This window comes from Eschscholzia californica, unplaced genomic scaffold, assembly GCF_041429995.1.
Source record: "Eschscholzia californica isolate CP2 unplaced genomic scaffold, dmEscCali1.0.p SCAF_1, whole genome shotgun sequence".
Taxonomy (NCBI): Eukaryota; Viridiplantae; Streptophyta; class Magnoliopsida; order Ranunculales; family Papaveraceae; genus Eschscholzia; species Eschscholzia californica.
In genome coordinates this window covers 19,496,197-19,521,198 of record NW_028238198.1, presented here as the reverse complement: position 1 = coordinate 19,521,198, position 25,002 = coordinate 19,496,197, and the positions used below count along the sequence as shown (strand labels likewise).

Here is a 25,002-nt window from a genome sequence, read left to right as displayed (position 1 = left end):
GTCTATTTGTTTTGGTAGCTCTTGAAACTGTCTATTGAGGCTTTAGAGGTTTCGAAATCTACTTGTTGGGGTCTGACCCAACCTTTTATTTTTCAGGACAAAGAAATCGGGAAGTGCCACCTTCTTAAGTCATAGTTAGCCTTGGAGGAGTTTCTTTAGTGGTTTTCTTTCTTTCTTTAGGTAGTTATTTGGAGTTGTATCTCCTAAACACTTGGTGTTATTTATGTTTTATCTTGTCTGATATTTGTGTCTATGATTTAGAGACATCCTGTGAATTTTGAGAAACTTGGTAAAGTTTTAGTAGTTGATTTATTGTTACTTTTTGAGCTTCATGTTCGATACTACTTGTCTCCTTGATGAGTATATCGTATATGTTTACTGTTCTGTGAAGAAATGCTTTAAGTTTAGGTTTTCATGGCGGCCGACGTGGAAATCTGGATTTGGGGTGTTACATAATGTAACTGTGAATTCTCTAATTAGAGCTCTTTTTGATGAAGGGATGAATGAAGAATTGGGTGAAGTGATAGAGAATGTTTTGAGAAGTTGTAAGCTCAACGATGCGGAAATCGCTAAGGTTCTTGTAGAGGTAAACCATAAAGAAGGAAACATGGAAGTAGTTTTTGATGTTCTAACTGAAATGGGTAAGGATGGTCTTCTTCCAAATAGTGGCAAAACCCTAGTTTGAGGGTGAACTTGTTTTGCCATTTTTTTCTTCTGCAAACCTCATTTTTCAATTTGATGCAATTGTTAGTGAAGAAAATGAGATAATATAGGCCGCTGAGGTCTTTTGGGTCGCCCGTGGAGTCTACGCCACGAACATAACCCCGTAAAAGTCGGGCTTCAGCATGGGTGCCAAAAAGCGGGAACAAGATTGATAACGGTTTGGGGTGTTACAAAGTGCAACCCTATTGATAGCACAATCCTTTTACTTGTCGAATAATCTCGTCCTCCATTTGATCTATTTCCTCTGAATGATTGGCTCGATTTTTTCTTTCCATTCGAATTGACCACATTGATGATAGTGTGACCTTTATATTAATCTAATATGTAAACACGAAACTTGTCATCGTGTACATGAACTAGTGAACTTACTACCTGAAAAATGTAATAATTTTTTGAAGTAATGATAAAACAGAAATTCGCTTTCATAGACATGTGCCTCAAGTGTGAATTTATGATACAGAAATTATTAGGTAAATGTAGTCAAATTATATATATAAACAACGGTGTAATCTGCATCGGGGGCATAGACAATTCTTTTGAATGTATTACAAATCGAGCAACCTGAGAATGAGCATCAATTACAATCTAGCTATCTTCTTTTGTTTTTATTTGTCATGTTGATTCACTGCTTGCCTATTTTAACGACACAATTCTGGTAAAAAAATACTTACAAATAAAAGAGGTCGTATAAGTTTTCTTTAGAAAAATATACCATATTCTCATCTAAATGTTGCATTTATAGTACCTGATAACGTTACAGAAATTTGTAAATCACATGACCATTAGGGTAAATTTCTTTTGATTTTGAATATTTGTTTGAACCATACCTAAATTAGAGCTTCGTATATACCTTGTCTCACTGAAATTCAACACCCGGAGAAGCTAGGTTAGTGGTGTTGAAGTGAGCTCGAGCCAAAATGTGGCTCATATTTGATGGGACCGTGTGAGACATAACCCCTACAATTTTTGCCCGCTCCACCTCATACACCAAGATATCTAGTGCACTGTGTGAGACATAACCCCTCAGTTCCCTGAAAGCATTGATTTGATGGGATATCTTCACCGATGTTATACTTTTCTTGAACATAGCTTTAATCTCGACAATTTCCATCTAAATCATCGCATGTATGGATTCTCAACATGTCACATAGTTACCCAAGGATGTACCTAAGTTTCTCTTCAACTTCACGCATCCACCTTTCACACGAGTAATTGTGGTATTTGTCCATATGCATCACATTATCTGTCTGTGCCATCACAAAATGTTCCCTAAGTGGCAACCAATTCTTCTGAACTTAATAACATGAATGGCGTTAGTCTTCGACCACGTTGTGACAAACTCTTCAATAACACGATTGTAACCCGACTATGTATTCCCAAAAATGATTAGTCGAAACATTGACACGAACTTTCAGAATGGTTTGTTTTTAAAGTGCCCTCGAACATTTGCCACCACACGTTTATATATATGGAAAATGCATAATAAACAATCTGAATGTGGGAACCATTCACCTATCGCATTAATTAATGCATTTTCACAGTCAGTCAAAAACACTTTCGTTTTTATTTAGGAGGAAATAATGTCCTCAAACCATTCAAATCCCTAGTGTATAGATATTTCGGCTCTCCATCCATCAAAACCGTGGTCACGGTGAATGACTTTAAAGTTGAAGTAATCCCAACTATCTCAAGCTACGGTATTCCATATCGGTTTGTTTTGTATGTACAAGCCTTAATACCATGTGGAAGCACTTTAGGAGCTGAATAGATTTCGGGTGTGTCCAAAATAAATTAGTGATCTCTCTTGTTTCATTCTTCATATAATGTTAATAAATGTGAGAGGTGGTTTCTAAGTTTCTAAAAGTGGACATTGGCGGTTTAGCTGGCATTGGCGGTTTAAGCAATTTCCAAATTGAAGGCATTGGCGGTTTGGTGCAGCCAAATTAATGAGGCGGTTTGTAATTCAATTTGAGTTTCTAAATTGGATTCACAAAGTCGGCTTATATTATTATATAAATAGGGGGTCTTGGGTCCAATCTAAAAACAAACCAACACAACTACTCAACAACAACTCTTCTTTAGAGAGCTAGAGAGAGAGCAAGAGTGAGAGAAATTTTTCATAGTTTTTGAGCGGTGTTAAATTTCTCGGTCGTCGAAGATTTAGTATAGATGGTTATTACTATACGGTACCATCTTGGGACGAACGTGCGGGTTGTGTGAGTCGTCTTCATATATCCTTCAATAAAGATTTCTTGTTCGCCCGAGGACGTAGGCTTTAAAGCCGAACCTCGTTAAATTCTGTTCGCATATTTGATTTTGACTTAGCTTTTCGATTAATCTTCATAATCGGATCAATTTCTAGGATAGGTTTGATAGCTTCCGCGACTTTTAGTTATAACAATTGGTATCAGAGCATTGCTGAGATTGAACGAAGAGAAGATGGGATCGAGAAGTGGTACGGTCAAAGCAGGGAAATATGAGATAGAGAAGTTCAATGGGAAAAACGATTTTTCTTATTGGCGGATGTAGATGAAGAATCTGTTAATCTCGCAGAAATTACACAAGACGTTGACGGGAAAGAAACCAGGAGATATGTCAGATGAGGATTGGGAAGAGTTAGATCTCGAAGCACGGGCTACCATTATGTTGTGTCTTGAGAGGGACGTGGCGTTCCTAGTAGACGAAGAAACAACGGCGGCGAGTGTGTGGTTAAATCTAGAAAACAGTTTCATGACGAAAACTTTAACGAATCGGGTCTACTTAAAATCCAAATTATTCACATGTAGAATGGAAGAGGGTTCTTCTATTCAGGAATATGTGAATAGGTTTGACAGGATTATCTCATATTTGAAGGATATTGATGTTAAGGTTGAGGATGAGGACCAAGCCCTCATATTGTTACTTTCATTACCTAAATCCTATGAGAACCTTGTTCAAACTTTGATGCTTGTTGGTGATAGTCTAAGCATGGAAGAGACGAGAAATTCGTTATTAGCGGATGACCTTCGTAAGATTGCTACTAGCAGTATGGCGTCGGGTGGAGTAGACAAGGAACAAGCACAAGGGTTGTTTGTAACAAGGGGGAGGAGTAATGAAAGGGGAAAGGGAAAGGGCGGGAAATCTAGAGGCTCTTTCAAGAAAACGTGCTTTAGTTGTGGTGAGTTTGGCCACTTTAAAGCGGCTTGTCCAAAGAGAAAGTTGAAGCAAAAGAACGAAGGCTACAAGGAGAAACAAGAGATGCAAGAGGCGGGATATGTGTCAGAAGAGGCGGACGAATGTTTCTCGGTGACAGAGGTGTCTGAGAAGATCTTCGATAAGTGGATGCTTGATTCAGGGGCGTCACACCATATGTGCCCAAATAGGGAGTGGTTTACTACCTATAGGAGTATAGATGGTGGTACAGTTATACTGGGTGATGATAGTATATGTAAAACTGTGGGACTCGGAACAATACGGATCAAGATGCACGATGAAGTGGTGAGAACATTGACGGACGTAAGACACATACCCGATTTGCGGAAAAATCTAATTTCCCTTGGTGTGTTGGAGCGGAACGGCTGTAAGATAATTATAGAGAATGGCTCCATAAAAGTCGTTAAGGGTTCTTTGGTGGTAATGAGAGGTACTCGTTACGGTAATTTATACAAACTTTTGGGGACAACAATTACGGGAGATGTAGCAGTAGGAATCAGTGGAAGGGATCCAACGGCTAGTACGAGGCTTTGGCATATGCGCCTTGGGCATATGTCAGAAAAGGGTCTATCTCTGATGTGCGGGAAAGGCTTGTTGAAGGACATGAAGAAGCCTTGCATGGAGTTTTGTGAGCATTGTGTGTTCGGGAAGGCACACAGGGTGACGTTCTCTACAAGCAAGCACAGGAGCAAAGAGGTGTTAGACTACGTACACACCGATGTCTGGGGACCGGCAAAGTTACCTTCCAAGGGTGGTTCCAGGTATTTTGTTACATTCGTTGATGATCATTCGAGATTTGTCTGGCTTTATTTTCTGAAGCATAAGAATGAGGTATTCAACACATTCCTGGTGTGGAAAGCAATGGTTGAGAACAAAACTGGTCGAAAGCTGAAGACGTTAAGGTCGGATAATGGGACCGAGTACACAGATGGGGCATTCAAGGAGTTTTGTAATCAGGAAGGCATTGTGAGGCACTGGACAGTAGTAAACATACCTCAGCAGAATGGAGTTGCAGAGAGATTGAACCGTACACTACTTGAGAAGGCTAGATGTATGCGCTCCAATTCGGGACTAGGCGTAGAATGGTGGGCAGAATCTGTTGCTACAGCTTGTTATATTGTGAACAGTGATGTGACACGAAAATGTCACATTTGGAGAGCCTAACTTAGACTAATTAGTCATTTTCGAGTATTATCAATAATATTTTATGTGTTTTTCATGTTAGGTACTTATTTTGGAGTTAAGCGTGTAAACCGGAATAAAGGGAACGAATTGTCACTATCATTTCATGTGCCGAAAACGAGAGAAAAGGATTTCAAGCAAATCATATGACAAGAGGAGTCAAAGACGAGTCTAACGATGAAAACGGAAGTCAATTCCAAGTTCGGATGGGGAAGTTGTGGAAGAAAGAAGTCGAGGTTCGGTCTTAAAACAAAGAATCTATGAAGGCACCCCCCTTGATTTCCAAGTGAAGATTAAAGCCCAAGTCTAAAACCCAAGAGCCTAGATATGAAGGAACAAAACCCAAGCCCAAAGAAGATGAAAGAAGGAAGAGATTTTGGAGGCACCCTCTTTATGGACTCAAGTTTGAGTCAAAGTCAAGTCTTGACTAAGTCTAGGGTTTGAGTAAAAAGAGAGGGTCAAGACACTATTCATCATCTTCTAGCTTGGAAAAGAAACAAGAGAGAGAGAGGGTGGCTAGGGTTGGTGTTCTTGGTTGCTAGAGTGAGAGCTTGAAAGAGAGGGTTTGAAGAGAAAGACAAGAGAGAAGAAGGAGGATCCGGCCAAAGCATAGGCCGGCCAGCACACTAGGCCGGCCTAGCTTTGGCCGGCCGAGCAGCAGCTCGGGCTGCAGCACTAGCAGCTGCTCGGGAGCTGCTCGGGAAGCAACCAGGAGCAGGAAGTTGCGGCTGCAGCTGGGGACACGAGGGACAGCAGCAGATCTGCTCGGGACAGCAGCAGATCTGCTCGGGACAGCAGCAACCGCTGCTAGTTCCGGCCGGAATAGCTCGGACTGCATGCTTCACGGATGCGGCTGCAGCTCGGAACGACCTTGGGGACGCGACTTCCAGCAGCTCAAGGCCGGACAGCAGCTCATCTAGCCGGAAACTCCATTTTTTTGGCCGGATTTGTCTCAACTTTGGCCGGACTTTTATGAGTTCTCCGACAACCTTCTTGATCCGAAACCATGGGGCTTTTACTTCTCATGTCCTTAGCTAGCTTCTCATGTAGTTTAATTTGATTTTGGGTTAGAAATTGGTAGAGAGAGAAAGCTAGGGTTTAGCTTTAATGGAGGTTTGTGATAAATGGAGAAGATGATGGTGGTCGCTATGGGGAACCCAGGAATTTGCTAAGGGGAGATCGGCTGCACCTTAAAGACTCATATTTTCCGACAATCTTAGCCTCGAACCACATCGAAAAAGGGGGATTCTCTCATCATCTTCTTTCCATTTCTTATTTAATCACCATGTTTAGCTAACTTTAGTGTGTCGATTATATGAGATGAAATGTGATGAATTCGTGATTATGTTTAATATGATTTGATGTTTTGATTATAAATTGATGTTCATTTAGTTCGATTATCGTTTTGATCGTGTTTTCATGTGTCTTGTCAAGCACTTCACATAGTTAATAGACGAAACGAAGTATTCGATATCGATCGTAGTCTAAGTCATAATTTCATGTGTCTTGTCATGCACTTCACATAGTTAGGCGACTAGACGACACTTTCGATGACTCGGGGTTAACCGATTTAGATGTTTGTTTGACTAAGTATGATCTCCGGATATATGTAGTACTTAGAGACATCTACTTTAGGAGTCGAATATCGATTATACTTTGAAACATTAGATCGGACTACACATAGTCGTAGATTTATCATTATGGATTCCCGGACTTCGACACTTCTCTCACTTATTTGTTGCCCGAATCGAGTCTTACCGTCTCCCGACTCTTGTTCCTCCGACACTTCTCTCAAATCTCTCTCACCCGTTTACTTTATCGTTTAGTTTAGTATTACTTGCTTTCTTCTTTTATTTTTTAATTAATATCAAAACCCCCCATTTATCTTTGTTTCCTTTCCGTCTTAGTCTAAGTTAGCTAATGATACTTAGACCGACGAACGAGACTCCTTCGTTATCCAAATTACCTTTCTATCCTTGGATCGATCCCGGCTTTGCCGGTTACTACTTGATACCTCCGCTTGGGTGTGCAACCTTTTCGGGTGCATCAAGTTTTTGGCGCCGCTGCCGGGGATAGGTTTAGTAGTTAGGATAGCGTTTGTTGTTTTGTTCATTAGTCTTGTGTTAGTTGCTTTCTTAGATGTTTTCTCTTTATTTATTTTTGTAGTTTTTTTTTATCTTCTTTTTAGGTACCGTTTTCGAAGAAAAGAGCCAAAAGTGACATAAAGGCGAAGGACGAGGAAGGAATCAAGAAGCGAAAGAGGAAAAACGAATGAAACGAGAGGAGCATTTGCTAGTATCGCATTCTAACTCTTCCTTTTTACTTGTGCGTGATTGTTTAGTTCTATTAGTGTTAGTCTTCATTTTGTGATTGTGTGTTAGCATCTTTGAACATTGTGAGATCATGGCAAGTTGGTCATTTGATGAGAATGACCTTATGCGAACCCTTTCCAACACTAGTCGACCATCTACAAGTCGTCAAGACTACTCAAACTTATATAGGAATGGTCCGACTAGTGATAGGAATAGGCGAGTTGAGCCTGACCGACCTAGGATGACCATGGGTGAATATCGACGGATGTATGGAGTCGGTCAGACTCGTCATGAACATGGTTTTAGGGATTATGAGCATGCGGGTAACCAACCCCGTAGGAGTCTTCGAGACTATCGACAAGAATTTGGGATGACCACACCTTCATGTATGGATTTGTCATTGGATGATAACCGTAGTTCCATTAGTATTGATCGACCACGTCGAAGTCTTCGTGACTATCGACAAGCATATATGAATGGTTCACTTAGTGATGACAATTCCCGACTCGATGATCCCACTCAAAGGGTCGAGTCTAAGTATCTACATGAAGGTAGTGAAGAAAGGACCATGGAGACCATTAGCCCGGTTTGTGCTATTTGTGCGAGCTTAGACCATTTGACCGACTATTGTCCCATGATCCGTGTTCCGCGAGAGTCTTCGTCTAGTTATACTCATGTGCCTTATTACGAGGAGATGTCTGAGGAGACTCTCCAATTAGTTTTAGAGTATCAAACTAGATTTAATCGAGATATAACGGAGATCACGGAACGGATTCTCAAAATTGTTGATAGACTTGAGTCGGAGCCTATCGTCGACGAGGAAGGGGTTTGCGCACCCCAAACTCAAGAAGAGACTATGAATGATGGTGAGGGTAATACACCTAACTCTAGTCTTAAGTTAAATGTCGAAGAAGCTCTTGATAGACCTGTTGAGATGGAATTGACCGGTGACCCTTATTGCTCACTCTCCCGACCTTCGTCATCTCACCATGATAGGACTACAGTAGACCTTGATGTTCAGGATGAGGGCTTTATGAGCAAGTTTGGAGATGAAACTATTATGAACTTTCCAATTTTTGACACTTGTGAGGAGGCAGTCTTAGATGCCATATTAGGAAGGAATGGTGTTTTAACCAACTTTGAGGCTCCAGATGCCTTTAAGGACGTCGATGACATAGTAGTTAGAGAGATAGAGGATAGCTTGTTGGATTATTTCCCTAAGGAAACCACGGACCTTGACTTGGTCCCCGAACATATTGCCTTACCCTTAGAGTTTAGTTCGACCTTCCACATGATCTCAGACTCGGTTGTTGACCCCTTCTGGGACACTTCGGACGTCTTCCCTAGCATGTCTAGGGACTTAGTGGATGTTCTATCCACTAAGCTTGAGGATGACTTTTTACCTTCGACTGACTTCCTGACCCTTCATTTGTATGTTGATCCTTTCGACGACTGTTTAGTCGTCGCCCCTAGCATATATGCGCACTTAGTGGACCGTGCATCCACTAAGTTTGGGGATGGCTTCTTTTCGCTTTTAGTCTCACTTGCACTTCTTTCGTTTAATATTCTTGTGAGACTTTTAGCTTTTGTATATAGCTTTCTTTGGGTTGACCCCCAAATCTTCCGTCTTTTGCTATATGATCGTTAGCCGATTGAGATGGGTCTTGATGTTTGTGGGTAGCATCTCTGGAAACCCTCCGCGAGACATAACTCGTGCTCTTGTGTGAAAACAAGAGAATCAAAGGCTAATTGCATAGCTAAATGCAATCGAGTGATCCCGCGTGAGTGGTCATTTTATATGGTCTTGCTTTTTATGTGCTTCATTCTCATTATATTTTTGGATATTTTAGGAGCATTTCTTATATGTTTTACTTCTAAGGCGTAGTTTGTTCCAAGTTTGGGGATGGCGTGAGCTTGGCATCAACTTGGAACCTCGTTATACATGAGTCTTGGTAGTATCATCCTTTATCTCCTTCGGTTATGGTAATATCTCTCCACTCTTCTCTTTAAATTGATGTGTCTCTTTATCTTTTGGTGAGTTTATGCTTAGAACATTGAGGACAATGTTAGTTTTAAGTTTGGGGATGCGGGATATGACCATAACCAATGCATGACCATGGGTTTCAAAGACAAAAGGGTTCAAATTAGCCAAAATTTGAAAAATTTTGAACATTTTGAGTAGATTTGCATGTGATTATAGTGATAGTTTTAAGAATGTTGATGCATATGTGTCGAGTTGATGAGTTTTGTGATTGCTAATGGTCTTTGCATGAAAGTCGAGTCCTTGAGTGTTTGTGTTATGCTATGGGAGTAACATCTTAGTGAAGAAGAAACAACTCTAAGAGACCTTGAGTAGTCATTAGTGGAGACTTAACCCATGTGAGAGCTCAAAGCCTAAAATGTCCTTCGAGTGTACTCTTCCGCGCTAACTCCGAGTAGAATGAAGAGCTACTCAACCTCGTAACTTATAAAAGAGCTCATTTGATCTTGTGTGCTCAACTTCCTTAGCCATTAGGAGTGACATTAGGATAGCGAATTAATCTTGCCCTTGTAGTCTATGAAACCCAATGAGAATGCTAACTAGAGGAAGGCGGATACTCCATCACCATCTATCATCTTATATCCCGAGAATGAAGACATGAGAAGAAAATAACGAAGAATTTCCAAAGCAAATACGAAAAGAAAGTTGATTGCAAGAATATGGTATTGTGTGAGTTGAAATTGTTTTGTTTTGTGTGATTTTATGTTATGAGAAAAAGAAAAAAAAAAAGGAATGAAGAAAAAGAATAAAGAAAAAAAAAAAAAAAGTGAAAAAAAAGAAGGAAAAGAGAAAGAAAGAATGAATGAAATAAAGTTGTATATGAGTATGTTTGAGCATGTGTTAGCTCTTATGTGTTGTGATGTGAGTGTATATATGTGTTGGTGTTTGTTTTCATGAATAAGTATTCGAAGCAAGAAACAAATGTGAAGATGCTTGAGAGGTTCATCATGAAGAGGTCGACATTCTCGGGAATCCACCATCTCATCCATCTTTTGTATCCGTCAACCTTTGGAAGGCATCCTTAGAGGGTAGAATAGGTGAGAAGGGCGAGTGAGCTTCCCCACTCCATTTAGTGGCTAATTCCTTTTCGAAGATCATTCGTTCCAAAATGTTGTCCTCACCCCTTTTTTTTATGTGTTGAGTCCATGTTAGTGATCACACTCACACATACGAGCGAACCATTCTTGAGTGATTTCATATTTGGAGTGTATGTCCGTGAGGCCGAAGTCGAGGCGAAATGTACAAACTTAGGAATCAAGGTTTTGTGACTTCGGAACATAGATGTTGCTCGTTATGGTATGACACTAGCACTTTAGGGTAAGATCATTAGTGAAGGGGCCTTTAGCTTTTCCAAGAGCTCATTTACTTGATTCATTATGCATTGACATGCTTAAAGCCTTTACTATATGAACCATGTTTATCTATGATTTGGATTTTGGACCCTTGTGTATTTGAAACCACGATGTTTGTGGGTGTCATCTATGGAAACCCTCACGAGACAAAACTCGTCCTCTAGGGGTAACTTAGAGGTTTAAAGGCTTGTTGCATACGCTAAATGCAACCGGGATGCCTCCGAAAGTGAGTTAGGCTTTTATTTTGTTTTATTTGCTCGAGGACTAGCAAAGTTTAAGTTTGGGGATCTTGATGTGACACGAAAATGTCACATTTGGAGAGCCTAACTTAGACTAATTAGTCATTTTCGAGTATTATCAATAATATTTTATGTGTTTTTCATGTTAGGTACTTATTTTGGAGTTAAGCGTGTAAACCGGAATAAAGGGAACGAATTGTCACTATCATTTCATGTGCCGAAAACGAGAGAAAAGGATTTCAAGCAAATCATATGACAAGAGGAGTCAAAGACGAGTCTAACGATGAAAACGGAAGTCAATTCCGAGTTCGGATGGGGAAGTTGTGGAAGAAAGAAGTCGAGGTTCGGTCTTAAAACAAAGAATCTATGAAGGCACCCCCCTTGATTTCCAAGTGAAGATTAAAGCCCAAGTCTAAAACCCAAGAGCCTAGATATGAAGGAACAAAACCCAAGCCCAAAGAAGATGAAAGAAGGAAGAGATTTTGGAGGCACCCTCTTTATGGACTCAAGTTTGAGTCAAAGTCAAGTCTTGACTAAGTCTAGGGTTTGAGTAAAAAGAGAGGGTCAAGACACTATTCATCATCTTCTAGCTTGGAAAAGAAACAAGAGAGAGAGAGGGTGGCTAGGGTTGGTGTTCTTGGTTGCTAGAGTGAGAGCTTGAAAGAGAGGGTTTGAAGAGAAAGACAAGAGAGAAGAAGGAGGATCCGGCCAAAGCATAGGCCGGCCAGCACACTAGGCCGGCCTAGCTTTGGCCGGCCGAGCAGCAGCTCGGGCTGCAGCACTAGCAGCTGCTCGGGAGCTGCTCGGGAAGCAACCAGGAGCAGGAAGTTGCGGCTGCAGCTGGGGACACGAGGGACAGCAGCAGATCTGCTCGGGACAGCAGCAGATCTGCTCGGGACAGCAGCAACCGCTGCTAGTTCCGGCCGGAATAGCTCGGACTGCATGCTTCACGGATGCGGCTGCAGCTCGGAACGACCTTGGGGACGCGACTTCCAGCAGCTCAAGGCCGGACAGCAGCTCATCTAGCCGGAAACTCCATTTTTTTGGCCGGATTTGTCTCAACTTTGGCCGGACTTTTATGAGTTCTCCGACAACCTTCTTGATCCGAAACCATGGGGCTTTTACTTCTCATGTCCTTAGCTAGCTTCTCATGTAGTTTAATTTGATTTTGGGTTAGAAATTGGTAGAGAGAGAAAGCTAGGGTTTAGCTTTAATGGAGGTTTGTGATAAATGGAGAAGATGATGGTGGTCGCTATGGGGAACCCAGGAATTTGCTAAGGGGAGATCGGCTGCACCTTAAAGACTCATATTTTCCGACAATCTTAGCCTCGAACCACATCGAAAAAGGGGGATTCTCTCATCATCTTCTTTCCATTTCTTATTTAATCACCATGTTTAGCTAACTTTAGTGTGTCGATTATATGAGATGAAATGTGATGAATTCGTGATTATGTTTAATATGATTTGATGTTTTGATTATAAATTGATGTTCATTTAGTTCGATTATCGTTTTGATCGTGTTTTCATGTGTCTTGTCAAGCACTTCACATAGTTAATAGACGAAACGAAGTATTCGATATCGATCGTAGTCTAAGTCATAATTTCATGTGTCTTGTCATGCACTTCACATAGTTAGGCGACTAGACGACACTTTCGATACTCGGGGTTAACCGATTTAGATGTTTGTTTGACTAAGTATGATCTCCGGATATATGTAGTACTTAGAGACATCTACTTTAGGAGTCGAATATCGATTATACTTTGAAACATTAGATCGGACTACACATAGTCGTAGATTTATCATTATGGATTCCCGGACTTCGACACTTCTCTCACTTATTTGTTGCCCGAATCGAGTCTTACCGTCTCTCGACTCTTGTTCCTCCGACACTTCTCTCAAATCTCTCTCACCCGTTTACTTTATCGTTTAGTTTAGTATTACTTGCTTTCTTCTTTTATTTTTTAATTAATATCAAAACCCCCCATTTATCTTTGTTTCCTTTCCGTCTTAGTCTAAGTTAGCTAATGATACTTAGACCGACGAACGAGACTCCTTCGTTATCCAAATTACCTTTCTATCCTTGGATCGATCCCGGCTTTGCCGGTTACTACTTGATACCTCCGCTTGGGTGTGCAACCTTTTCGGGTGCATCAAACAGGTCTCCACATTCTTCTTTAGATGGCGGCATACCTTACGAGGTGTGGTCAGGTGAACATGCAGATTACGGGAGACTTAAGGTTTTCGGTTGTACGGCCTATTACCATGTTAAAGGTAACAAACTTGACAATAGAGCAAAGAAGGCAATTTTCTTAGGATATGCTACAGGAGTCAAGGGTTATCGGCTATGGTGTACGGAAGACAAGAAGTTTGTAATCAGCAGAGATGTGGTGTTTGATGAGTCATCTATTGTAGCTATGGCGAAAGCTACGGTGCCTAGTTGTGGTGATGTTGGGTCTACTAAAGCTCAAGTAGTGGAAGTAGAAACCGAAGACCAACGGGTTTCTAGGAATCATGATCAGGTGGAGCATCAGGATAATACTCAGGATGAGGAAATTGATGAACCCGATCATGAGGAGGTTCAAGGGGAAGGTACACAAGTTTTACAACAACAGCAGCAGGATGTTTCGGTACACACTAGGCCGAAACGGTTATATAAGCCGGTACAGAGGTTAGGGTCAGACAAACCTCTTAGGCATTACGGGCAGGCAAATGTGGTTGAATATGCACTCTCGGTGGAAGACGACGAGCCGGTCACCTTCAAACAAGCTATCACCGCGGCGGAAAGAGAGAGTTGGTTGGTTGCTATGCAAGAAGAGATGGAGTCTCTTCACAAGAACCAGACATGGGAGGTTGTCCCATTGCCCGAAGGTAAGTCTGTTATTGGTTGTAAATGGGTGTACAAGAAGAAAGAGGATTCTTCCGAGATCAAGGGTACAAGGTATAAGGCAAGACTAGTGGCCAAGGGTTATGCACAGAAAGAAGGGGTCGACTACAATGAGATTTTCTCACCTGTCGTGAAACATACTTCTATTCGGGTGCTATTGAGTATTGTTGCTCACAGTGATCTTGAGCTGGAACAACTCGATGTTAAAACCGCCTTCTTGCACGGTGATTTGGAAGAAGAAATTTATATGGCTCAACCAGAGGGATACAAGGTTGAGGGCAAAGAAAATCAAGTATGTCGTTTGAGGAAATCTCTTTACGGATTAAAACAATCCCCTCGCCAATGGTACAAACGATTTGATTTTTTCATGCTAAAGCATGGTTTTCGCAGAAGTGACTATGATTGTTGTGTATATATCAAGAAGCTTCGCGAAGATGACTTTATTTATCTCCTTTTGTATGTGGATGACATGCTTATTGCTTCTCGAAGCATGGTGGAGATAAATAAGTTGAAATCTCAACTCAGTCAAGAGTTTGAGATGAAAGACATGGGCGCTGCAAAGAAGATACTGGGAATGGAGATTAAGAGAGAGCGATCAAGTAAGAAACTATACTTGAATCAGAAAGGTTACATCGAACGAGTAGTTTCTCGATTCGGGATGCAAAATGCGAAGGCGGTGTCAACACCTTTGGCACCACACTTCAGGCTCTCGGGAAAACAATCTCCCACTACTACGGTGGAGAAGGATCATATGGATCGTATACCGTATGCTAGTGCAGTTGGCAGTTTGATGTACGCCATGGTGTGTACTCGTCCAGATATTTCACAGGCGGTCAGTGTGGTTAGTAGGTTTATGGCAAACCCGGGGAAAACACATTGGGAAGCTGTGAAGTGGGTCTTGAGGTACTTGAAGGGTACCGTTGATACGGATTTGTTCTTTGGTGGAGACACATGTCAGGTAAGCGGTTATGTTGACTCAGATTATGCTGGCGATCTAGATAGAAGACGATCTACTACTGGTTATGTATTTAGGGTACATGGTGCTCCAGTTAGTTGGCGATCGATGTTACAATCTACAGTTGCGTTATCTACTACGGAGGCCGAGTATATGGCTATGGCGGAGGGTGTGAAGGAAGCATTGTGGTTGTGGGGTCTTCTGGATGATCTAGGGATTAAGCAGGAGTGCGTGGATGTATGGTGTGATAGTCAAAGTGCAATCCACTTGGCGAAGAATCAGGTTCATCATGCTCGTACTAAGCATATCGATGTCAGGTATCACTTTGTACGAGATGTCATAGAGGAAGGTGATGTTTCTCTCATGAAGGTACACACAGATGAGAATCCCGCGGACATGTTGACTAAAGTGGTGACATGTAGCAAGTTTCAATATTGCCTGGAATTGCTACAAATCGGCTCGTATTAAGTTGCCCGAAAGGGCGTAATGGCGACAAGGTAATCTTTATGTGAAGGGTTGGTAGAACTACGGTAGGCTTGATCCTGTAAAAAGGTACGTAGGCAACCATGGTCATATGGTGCAGTCGGATGAAGTTACAAGAAGCAGATATATCTTACAAGGAGTATCCTGGTGTTCGTCCAAAATTTGAAGTATATCAAATTGTGTACGAGGTGGAGAATTGTGAGAGGTGGTTTCTAAGTTTCTAAAAGTGGACATTGGCGGTTTAGCTGGCATTGGCGGTTTAAGCAATTTCCAAATTGAAGGCATTGGCGGTTTGGTGCAGCCAAATTAATGAGGCGGTTTGTAATTCAATTTGAGTTTCTAAATTGGATTCACAAAGTCGGCTTATATTATTATATAAATAGGGGGTCTTGGGTCCAATCTAAAAACAAACCAACACAACTACTCAACAACAACTCTTCTTTAGAGAGCTAGAGAGAGAGCAAGAGTGAGAGAAATTTTTCATAGTTTTTTTGCGGTGTTAAATTTCTCGGTCGTCGAAGATTTAGTATAGAAGGTTATTACTATACGGTACCATCTTGGGACGAACTTGCGGGTTGTGTGAGTCGTCTTCATATATCCTTCAATAAAGATTTCTTGTTCGCTCGAGGACGTAGGCTTTAAAGCCGAACCTCGTTAAATTCTGTTCGCATATTTGATTTTGACTTAGCTTTTCGATTAATCTTCATAATCGGATCAATTTCTAGGATAGGTTTGATAGGTTTGATAGCTTCCGCGACTTTTAGTTATAACAATAAACATAATTGTGTTGCACTAACAACTTCACCAATTGTTGCATAGGAGTTCCACCTTGTTGGCTGTGCCGGTGACATTATTTAAAATGCTAAAGTTTACTAATACAAAGGAGATATTGGGATCATTTTAGAATGCTAACTTACTACTCGAAAAACAACATAAAATATGTAACCGTTTATTTTGAAGTAATAAGAAAGCGTTAAATTTGCTTTCATAAACCTAGGTCTTAAGCATGGATTTATGATACACAAATTATTAGGCAATGTATAGTCAAATTCTTATATTTATATTGTACCCTTTTATGTAAGGTTACTTATGTTCATCAAATTGACAAGTAACAAATGGGGGTAGAATTCATTACATTCCATTGATGAGGAATTAACAGGATGATCTTCATCATTTAACATCAGTTAGACAAGGCTAACCTGCAAAAAAATAGTGGAATGTCATAAATTTGTACTACACAACAAAGAGGACAAGAGAAGCTTGACATTAGAAAAGAACCAAGTATTCTAGGTCAATTTTTTTTGGACGGATCGGCTGTTAGACACGACTTAGTTTTCGAAATGCTAAGCAATTCAGCAAGATAACTGACTATATAGTCGGATAAGTTATTACTTAAAAATGTTGAACCACGATTAGACCATTGTTGAACGACTACTCAAAACAAACTAGATCTGAATTTGACTTCTGGCCGATATGGGAATGCTAATGTTCTCTTCTTGGTCAATGAAAATTCTCTCAAAAGAGCAAGCGAAAAAGAATTTGTTCAATTGTAGTATTGATAGACTAACCCTAGGCGGAGGGAAGTATCAGAGCTGTCATCATCTTGTGGAGGACCGGTTGAGCTGCAAACGTTGGTAATCGACTCTGATGATTGGCCTTCGTCAAGGACTACATTGTCATAGTTGATCACAACTTGTTTTGGGCCATTAGAAGCTTCCATCATCTGCATAAACATAACCACTTATATCCAATAGACCAAGAAAATCAAGAAAGAAAAAAACAAGCATTCAAAAAGGACTACGGAATCACTCACTTGTTTTAGTCGCTCGTTTTCTTCCAACAGTTCTATTCCCTGTGGTTTTATTCATAACATGAAAACTATTAGACCTAAGAAGTTCAAAGACCCATGTTTATATTCTCAATGATTTAAACTTCAATGATCAATTCATACCTAATTTTGATTCATTGATATGATTCAAGGGAGTATTTTCATTCTTAATTCAGAGAGCTCAACATGGGGATTCTTGCTTTATTTCTTTTCTAAGTCACTATGTTACTTACTTTGTTTCCTTTCTACGTCACTTCTTTTGTTGTCCCAAGTCACTTCATTATATCTAAAGTTACTTCTTTTTTCTTTCCCAGCTAGTATCAGAAATATGACAGTATCCCTATTTAGGGGTCCAAGATCCACATCTACGATCTAAAATGGTGTACTGTGAATGGTCACAAGCTTACATAAAAGAGCTCGACACGAGTTAAGGTTGAGCTCGCCCCTCTAGCATGGGAAGCTCGCATAAAAGGGCTCGACATGAGTTATGGTTGAGCTCATCCCACTAACACAGGAGTGAGAATGATTCTTGTCCTAGACATTATAGTACTACGAGAAAAAAAAACGATGTCTTTAAATTCCATTAGCTATATGAATAACCTATGAAAGCAGTCCGTCACGGACAAATAGAAGTCTCCTGACAAAATTATCAAAGAAACAATTTTCAAGCAGGATACCGTATATTAATATAAGGGAGATTTTGACATACACCCCCACTATTATATGAATATTAGGACTTCACCCCCACTTTTTGAAAACTTTCGATATACACCCCCACTTTGACGGAAACCGTCAACTCAGAGTTAAGTTAGGCGTGTGTGACACACACGCACCAACCATGACAATTTTACTGTTTTGTAGTTGTTGAAATTTTTTGACATATACCCCCACTATTATATAAATTTTTGGACTGCACCCCCATTAAAAAAAAAACAAAATTCCACCTAATTTAGTCTTTAAGCCAACTAATTATAAGCCAATCAAGTACAAGCCAGGGGTTAAGTTACTAATATCAAACTAAAGTAATAAAGCAAGAATCCCCATGTTGAGCTCTCTGAATTAAGAATGAAAATACTCCCTTGAATTCTACCCTAAAATATTAAAAAAATGCAGAAAATGTGTAAAAATTTCATAATATCAAACTAAAGTACCATATGTCCCATATGTCTATTATCCACAAAAGAGCTCCATGAGATTTTAATATTCAAACGAATCAGAAACACATTTGGTCTTCAAATGTCCTTTTATATACATTCAAAAAGTAATGATGTATAAAAATTCAAGTTTCATAATATCAAACTAAAGTACCATATGTCTATTATCCACAAAAGAGCTCCATGAGATTTTAATATTCAGACAAAGAACAAATAGATATTTTCATTCCCAATCCATAACAAAAAGAAGCAAATAAACTAACTAAACAAAAATATTTCTACTTCATAATAGTCTCAGCAAAAGAGTTATGTTTCTTTTATTTGGTACTCAGTTTCCTTGGCTTGTACTTGGTTGGCTTAAAGAAGAAATTAGGTGGAATTTTGTTTTTTCAAAAAATGGGGGTATAGTCCAAAAACTTATATAATAGTGGGGGTGTATGTCAAAATCCCTCAAGATATTTGAACAACTACAAAAGGGTAAAATCGTCATGGTTGGCGCGTGTGTGTCGCACACGCCTAACTTAACTTTGAGTTGACGGTTTCCGTCCACGTGGGGGTGTATATCAAAAGTTTTCAAAAAGTGGGGGTGAAGTCCTAATATTCATATAATACTGGGGGTGTATGTCAAAATCTCCCTTAATATAACACATTGCCATTAAGAACATATTACAAAAACAATGAACTCTAACCTTCCTCTGCAGTGCACTAATCTCTTTATTGGCCCGTTCTCGCTGTAAGCCCATTAAGTAAATATTGTAAAAAATCCCCCATATTCGACAAAATCTAGATTGTGCAGCTAGCAGGAAAATAATACAAACCTTAGTCTCGAGAACACGAGTCAACCCTATTTCAAGAGCTTTCTCTAATTGAAGCAACTCTTCTATGCTTAGTCCTTGTAATTCTTCTCCTCTCATTTGCCTTTTGCACATGAAATAACAAGAACACCAAGTAATATATGCAAGTTCGTACATCAGTCTCACTCTTTAGTTTACACGAGATACAAACCCGTACCTTATTCGGTGGCTTTGATCTGCAACTTCTTTCTGCAGCCTAGCATAGTTGCTGTTTTGTAGCTTTAAGAACCAAAAAGACACTGCAAATCAAGCTTTAACGAAATATATACAACTAGGAATTCTACAACAAAAAAAACTGTTATCATATGGGGTGTCGGAAATGCATAATCTTCCTTTATAAATGGAAAGATGCTCAACTATGAAAGTTATCGTTGGCATTTGGTATCTTAGAAGAAACACCGACATAAACATTCTTGCCATTGTCTTGAATTTGGACTTTCGGATTTTGGGTGTTGATACGCTTGGTGTATATTAACATATATCACTTAGTAAATGTATTAGCCTTTCTCAATTGTTTTTGACATAATCATTGTAATGAATCTTGCCTAAATAGTAACCTTTACGTGTAAGTGTCCTACAAAGCGAAAGAGGCATACATCTCTAGGTACGGTCTCAATGACATTAGTACATGAAGCTAAAAATATTGTAAAGAAAAAGATGCAATAATGTCTTACATGTGGCTCAAGAGATGGCTGGTCGAATTTCTCAAGGTTCTTTGAATCAACATTATACCTTTCGAGAATTGTCTTCATACTTCAGAAGGCAAAATAGTATAGAAGTAAAAGTTTAGTCTTCAAGGTTCTAAAATATAAACAAGAATTTACTCTTCTAACGTTTTGTAGTTGAATAGAAGAGATAATATAGATCGTTAACTGACGTGTTGGCCACTTGACCTAAATATCTAGGTGAGGAAAGAAAAGTCATATGCAGGGTTAGGATCAAGCAACAATATTCGACACCAAAGAAATGTGTTCTACCGAAGTGTGTTCATTTCAACTAGTTCCGTAAAAAAACACTCAGAATAAGCTAAGAAGCGTAATTCACTGGAATGTAGACTTGATGCTTGTCATAGTTAAATTAATGGGTCAACATTTCGACGGAAATAGTTTGCAAGAAGACAGTGAAAATTAGCTAATTTTTATAAGAAGGAAATGATTTATTCAAAAAACAAAAGGCTGGGGATAGAATCCCTTAAACTACAAAACTAGTCGGAGACGTCTCAACCAAATGACACAATAGAACTTGTTGCAAACCTAGAGAATCAGAATGATCCAACTTTAAAATGCAGGGTGTCCACTTTATCTGACATCGCGAGCCCTACTTATAATAGTCTCCCGTCTCTTAGGAGAACGTCTGGAGCGTAGGATATAAGTGAGTGCTTAAGTTTAGCAAGTTCGAGGCTTCTCAATGGGGAACAAAACCTCATACCGTATTAAGTTTATGGCCAAGTGAGGATAAAATCGAACATACGAGGGTCCACCATACCGTGACGTACTTTGGAGGGTAGTGGGAACTGTGTCTTCGCTAGTGTCGAAGCTTTATGAAGGAGCTTGTGGAGCCTTCACTAGGAACAAAACCTTATACTCGTTGGGCTTGGGACTGAGTGTCAAAAGAGGAGACAATATCGGTAACTACTAAAGCTTGGGACCTCTCAGATGGTATAAGAGCTTAAGAAACTCGTCTTCAAGGTGGGGGATGTTATAGTCCCACATTGTTCCGGAGAAAATTCGGAGGCTACTCAAACTTAGTGTCGATACTTCTAAAATATGGAACAAAACCTCACACAAGGATAGGTGCTGGCTAAGTAGGGAAAAAATCAAACATGTGCGGGCGATCACGTTGTCGCTGCATACTCTCCGATAGGGAAGATCGTGTCTTTCCTAATGTCAAGGTCCTTCGGAAGGACTCGCAAAAACCTTCATCAGAAACAAAATTCATACCATTTGGACTTGTGTCTAAGTGCCAAAAGAGAAGACAATATCGCTAACTTCTAAGACTTGAAATGTTACACTACAACTAGGCGAGGGAAATCAGTAACATAAATCTTGTTTGAGAACCTAAACCCAAATTCACCATAAGATTGGTGATTGCTGCCATATGATCAGTACTTACAATCCATTCCCAGTGAACATTCTAGATCATTTATCTCCTTGAAAATCATATAGCACTTACTTAGAGATGCAGATATTTTCTTCTTTCGACACCAATTCTTCACAAGTATCAAGCTCATACAAGCTAAAGTCTTGTAAAACCCAACTGTTTCAAGATCAATATAGTAATGCTCTATTTTATGCGAAATTATTTAATCATTGATGAAATTAGTTATTTATGTAAAACCTAGGGGGTTCTAGTGAAATATTCCAACTCTTCCAAAAAATTGTGGCTCCTTAACAAAAAGAAAATGAAAACCATAAATGTGGTTTTTAAACACGAAATTATATTATTTGTTCAACTTCAATCCATTTTGGTAATGATCTCATTTTGTCTAGTAGTCATTAGGTAAATGCTTTTCTAAAGAATACATAGAAGAAATTTAGACCCAAACACTAGTGTAGCATAATCCTTGAAATCTCACCTACAAAATACGAACTTATATTGATCATTTACATCAACGAAAACTTACTTATATAAGAACTTTAAAATGTAATTCTAATGATACAGAATAAGGATAGTAAATCTTCATTAATAACTTTGTAACAAGTTAATTCGTAAGATTAAGATTGATATAATCATTTTTGTTTAGGAGTATTAGAGTATGTGTAACTAATATTAAAATTTCATAATGCTATTCTTGATAAAATCAAACGGTGAACTAAAGTAATCTAATTACCAGGAAGCACAATATTCCAGAAATTTATTTCTGGTGATCACATTTCATTCTTAGATGTCTCTTACGAGCTCAAAGAATAGATACAAGATTTTTTTTGTTCGGGAAATGATAAGACAAAATCATTGTTACCATGCAAGGAGGCAACTAAGATGGAATACATGAGGAGGGTTAATCACTAATAGGTTGCCTTATATTACATATACATAATTAGCATCTCAATTGAACTAAAGTAGAAATCTCAACAATAATCCTTATGCCAACTAGTATAATTATTAATTACTATAAATAAGAAACAAAAAAGTAGAGTGAATTAATCTAACTCTTTTTCTAGAAACAAGCATCAAGAAAGCATTTCCTAGTTTTACTATTATAAGAAGTACAACTATATACACTTGTCCATCAAGAACCTTTTTTCTTTACTTTGCATATATACATCATTCATAGCTTGAAATAGGCCATAAAAAGGTACCTAGGTTTAATACTTCATATAGGGACAATAATAACACTACTCTCAAAATGAAACTCTTTGATTGAGAGAGAGAGAGACACTTGATAAGGATATACTACTATCTAGTATCTACTAAGTTCAAGAAAACAAGTACTTTGTGTGTTTGATATCTCATTTCTAAATCTTTCTAATAAAAACATAAATAACTAACTACCCATTCATCCTAATACTTCATCTGATTCAAACACACTAAAACTGCATCAACATATACACACACACACACACACACACCCACTCTCTCTCTCTCTAAAAGTCATTATTACCCTGATGAGTGAGAGAGAGAGAGAGAGAGAGAGAGAGAGAGAGAGAGAGAAAGAGATAGAAGTAGAGAAAGGGAGAAGTATACCTAGAGCTAGAGTATTGAAAGAGCTTTCCAGTAGAAGAGAAGATGATGAGAGCAACATCAGCATCACAAAGAATAGAAAGTTCTTCAGCTTTCTTAAAAAGACCTCTCCTTCTCTTTGAAAATGTTACTTGTCTTGCTGTTGTATTATCAATCTTCTTGATCTGAATTTTCATCCTAGCCATCTTCTTTATATCTTATATATCACTCTGTAATTTCAAATACCCATGTCTTCAAACTCAAAATCAACATCAACTTTCTCTCTCTAAATTAATAAGACATTAAATTTTTTTTGGGTTAATTCCGTTTTGGCCCCCGATTTGTGACCAACTGGCCGTTTTAGCCCCCATAAGTGTCCGGCAGTTCGTTTTGGCCCCAAGGGCCAAATTTTTGACGAAATTATCCTCGGGGGCCAAAACAGAATTATTTTTGAAAAAGGGTAAAAACAAAAAAAAGCCACATCACCCCTTTCTTTATCATCCACTTCACCTTATCTCTCCTCCATCTCACCACCTCCTCTCCACCTCACCCTTCTTCTCCGGCAATAGGTTGCCGGCCGGAATAAAAAATTCCGGCCGGCCACCTCTAAAAAAAAAAAATGCTCTTTCTCTCTCTTCTTCTTCTTTCTCTCTCTTACTCTTCTTCTTCTTCTTTCTCTCTCTTTTCTTCTTCTTCTTTCTCTCTCTCTTCCTCTTCTTTACTCTCTCCCTCTCTTTACAAGTCCGGCGAAGGGGAGGATCCCCTTCGCCGGACGTCTGGTTTCCAGACCTTCACAAGAGAGAGAAAGAAGAAGAAGAAGAGTAAGAGAGAGAAAGAAGAAGAAGAGTAAGAGAGAGAAAGAAAGAGAAATTTTTTTTTTTTTTTTAAAGGTGGCCGGCCGGAATAAAAATTCCGGCCGGCAACCTTTCGCCGGAGAAGAAGGGTGAGGTGGACAGAGGTGAGGTGGACAGAGGTGATGTAATAATTGTTATATGAGGTGGACAAAGAAAAAGAAAAAAAATAAATTACAGAAATGCCATGGGGGTAGAATTGGGAGGTTGGAAAAAATTTGGGGCCAATTAGGAAATTTTTGGGGCCAAAACGAACTGCCGGACACTTATGGGGGCTAAAACGGCCAGTTGGTCACAAATCGGGGGCTAAAACGGAATTAACCCATTTTTTTTTTCCCAAATTAAGACAAAAATCTAACACAAACCCTAGTTTCCTCTTTTAAAGTGCAAAAGGAAAGGTGTGGATTGGCTTACCTTACCAATTTTAGGGGATTTCAGTTTCCTGGGTTTGATGATTGATGGTTACTTGCTCTGAAAACCAACCAGTTAGGTATAGAGAGAGAGAGAGAGAGAGAGGAGTAGTAGAGATAATGAAACAAGGACAAAGTAAACACCAATTGGTCTGGTTGGGGTGAAAGCATGTTCTTTTTTTGGCAACAAAACACTTTCTTTCTCTCTCTACTTTTCCTTTTTTTAGTCTTTATTAGTACCTTGTTTCTTTACTTTCTCTCTCTATAAAAATTCCCCAAACACTGTATGCAACTCCATCCTCCCAACATCTATATAATAAGGGAGGAGGGTATCTTTTCCCCTCCTCCCAATGGCTGAGATTTAATCTCATGAACTTATAAAGAGTGGCTAGGATTTAATTTCTCAAAAATGGATGATTGAGATTAGCTTTACAAATGATCGAAGGGTTTAGATTATAAAGGAAATTGAAAACAGCATATTTCAAAGATACCCTATTTTGAAGACCCTTCCCGCTCATTCTTATTACCAACTCACGCCACTTCTTCAGTTCTTCTCCGGCAAGTATGGAATTCAAAAGACAACCAATAGTACTCTCAACACATGATGTATAAAAAAAAAAAAAATTTCTTTTTGGAAGTGCTTTTAGTAAAAGAGGATGAATAACATGGTATAAATGTATAATGACTTTGCCAAATGAAATGAGTTTGAAGAACTAAAAAATGGAGATGATTTATGTTTTGGGAAATAGAGGTAAAGAAAACTCAAGAAAAAGAAACTACAGACCAAGGGCCTTAAAAATTCACCTCTAGGTACAATTTCCTAACAAAAGAGTTGTTGTCAAATTATTTTTCGTATGTCAACAGTTGGTAGCTCAAGTGGT

At 39.2% G+C, this 25,002-nt stretch overlaps 2 protein-coding genes across 7 annotated transcripts in view; one reads left to right on the top strand and one right to left on the bottom strand.

Moving 5' to 3' along the window:
- Positions 1 to 1,148, top strand: part of EMB2745 (Tetratricopeptide repeat (TPR)-like superfamily protein) — a 73,576-nt gene extending 72,428 nt beyond the window's left edge. Inside the window, exon 2 of the mRNA XM_086651242.1 lies at positions 498 to 1,148. Coding sequence (XP_086507368.1) covers positions 498 to 685 — 188 coding nt within the window. The 3' untranslated portion in view covers positions 686 to 1,148. The remainder of the gene's footprint in view (positions 1 to 497) is intronic.
- The window catches only part of LOC147564915 (MADS-box protein SVP-like), an 87,640-nt gene extending 63,210 nt beyond the window's left edge, over positions 1 to 24,430 (bottom strand). Inside the window, exons 1-9 of one of the 6 annotated variants that reach the window (XM_086651279.1) lie at positions 24,126 to 24,430; positions 22,885 to 23,090; positions 19,875 to 19,953; positions 19,358 to 19,419; positions 19,165 to 19,264; positions 19,036 to 19,077; positions 17,178 to 17,216; positions 16,933 to 17,087; positions 16,313 to 16,563 (exon numbers count right to left, since the gene is read on the bottom strand). In XM_086651279.1, coding sequence (XP_086507405.1) covers positions 16,545 to 16,563; positions 16,933 to 17,087; positions 17,178 to 17,216; positions 19,036 to 19,077; positions 19,165 to 19,264; positions 19,358 to 19,419; positions 19,875 to 19,953; positions 22,885 to 23,066 — 678 coding nt within the window. In that variant the 5' untranslated portion in view covers positions 23,067 to 23,090; positions 24,126 to 24,430 and the 3' untranslated portion in view covers positions 16,313 to 16,544. Of the gene's footprint in view, positions 1 to 16,312; positions 16,564 to 16,932; positions 17,088 to 17,177; positions 17,217 to 19,035; positions 19,265 to 19,357; positions 19,420 to 19,874; positions 19,954 to 22,884; positions 23,170 to 24,125 lie in introns of those variants that run through there. The other 5 variants (XM_086651288.1, XM_086651257.1, XM_086651249.1 and 2 more) reach the window with 5 other exon arrangements.
- Between the last annotated feature and the right edge of the window lie 572 nt (positions 24,431 to 25,002).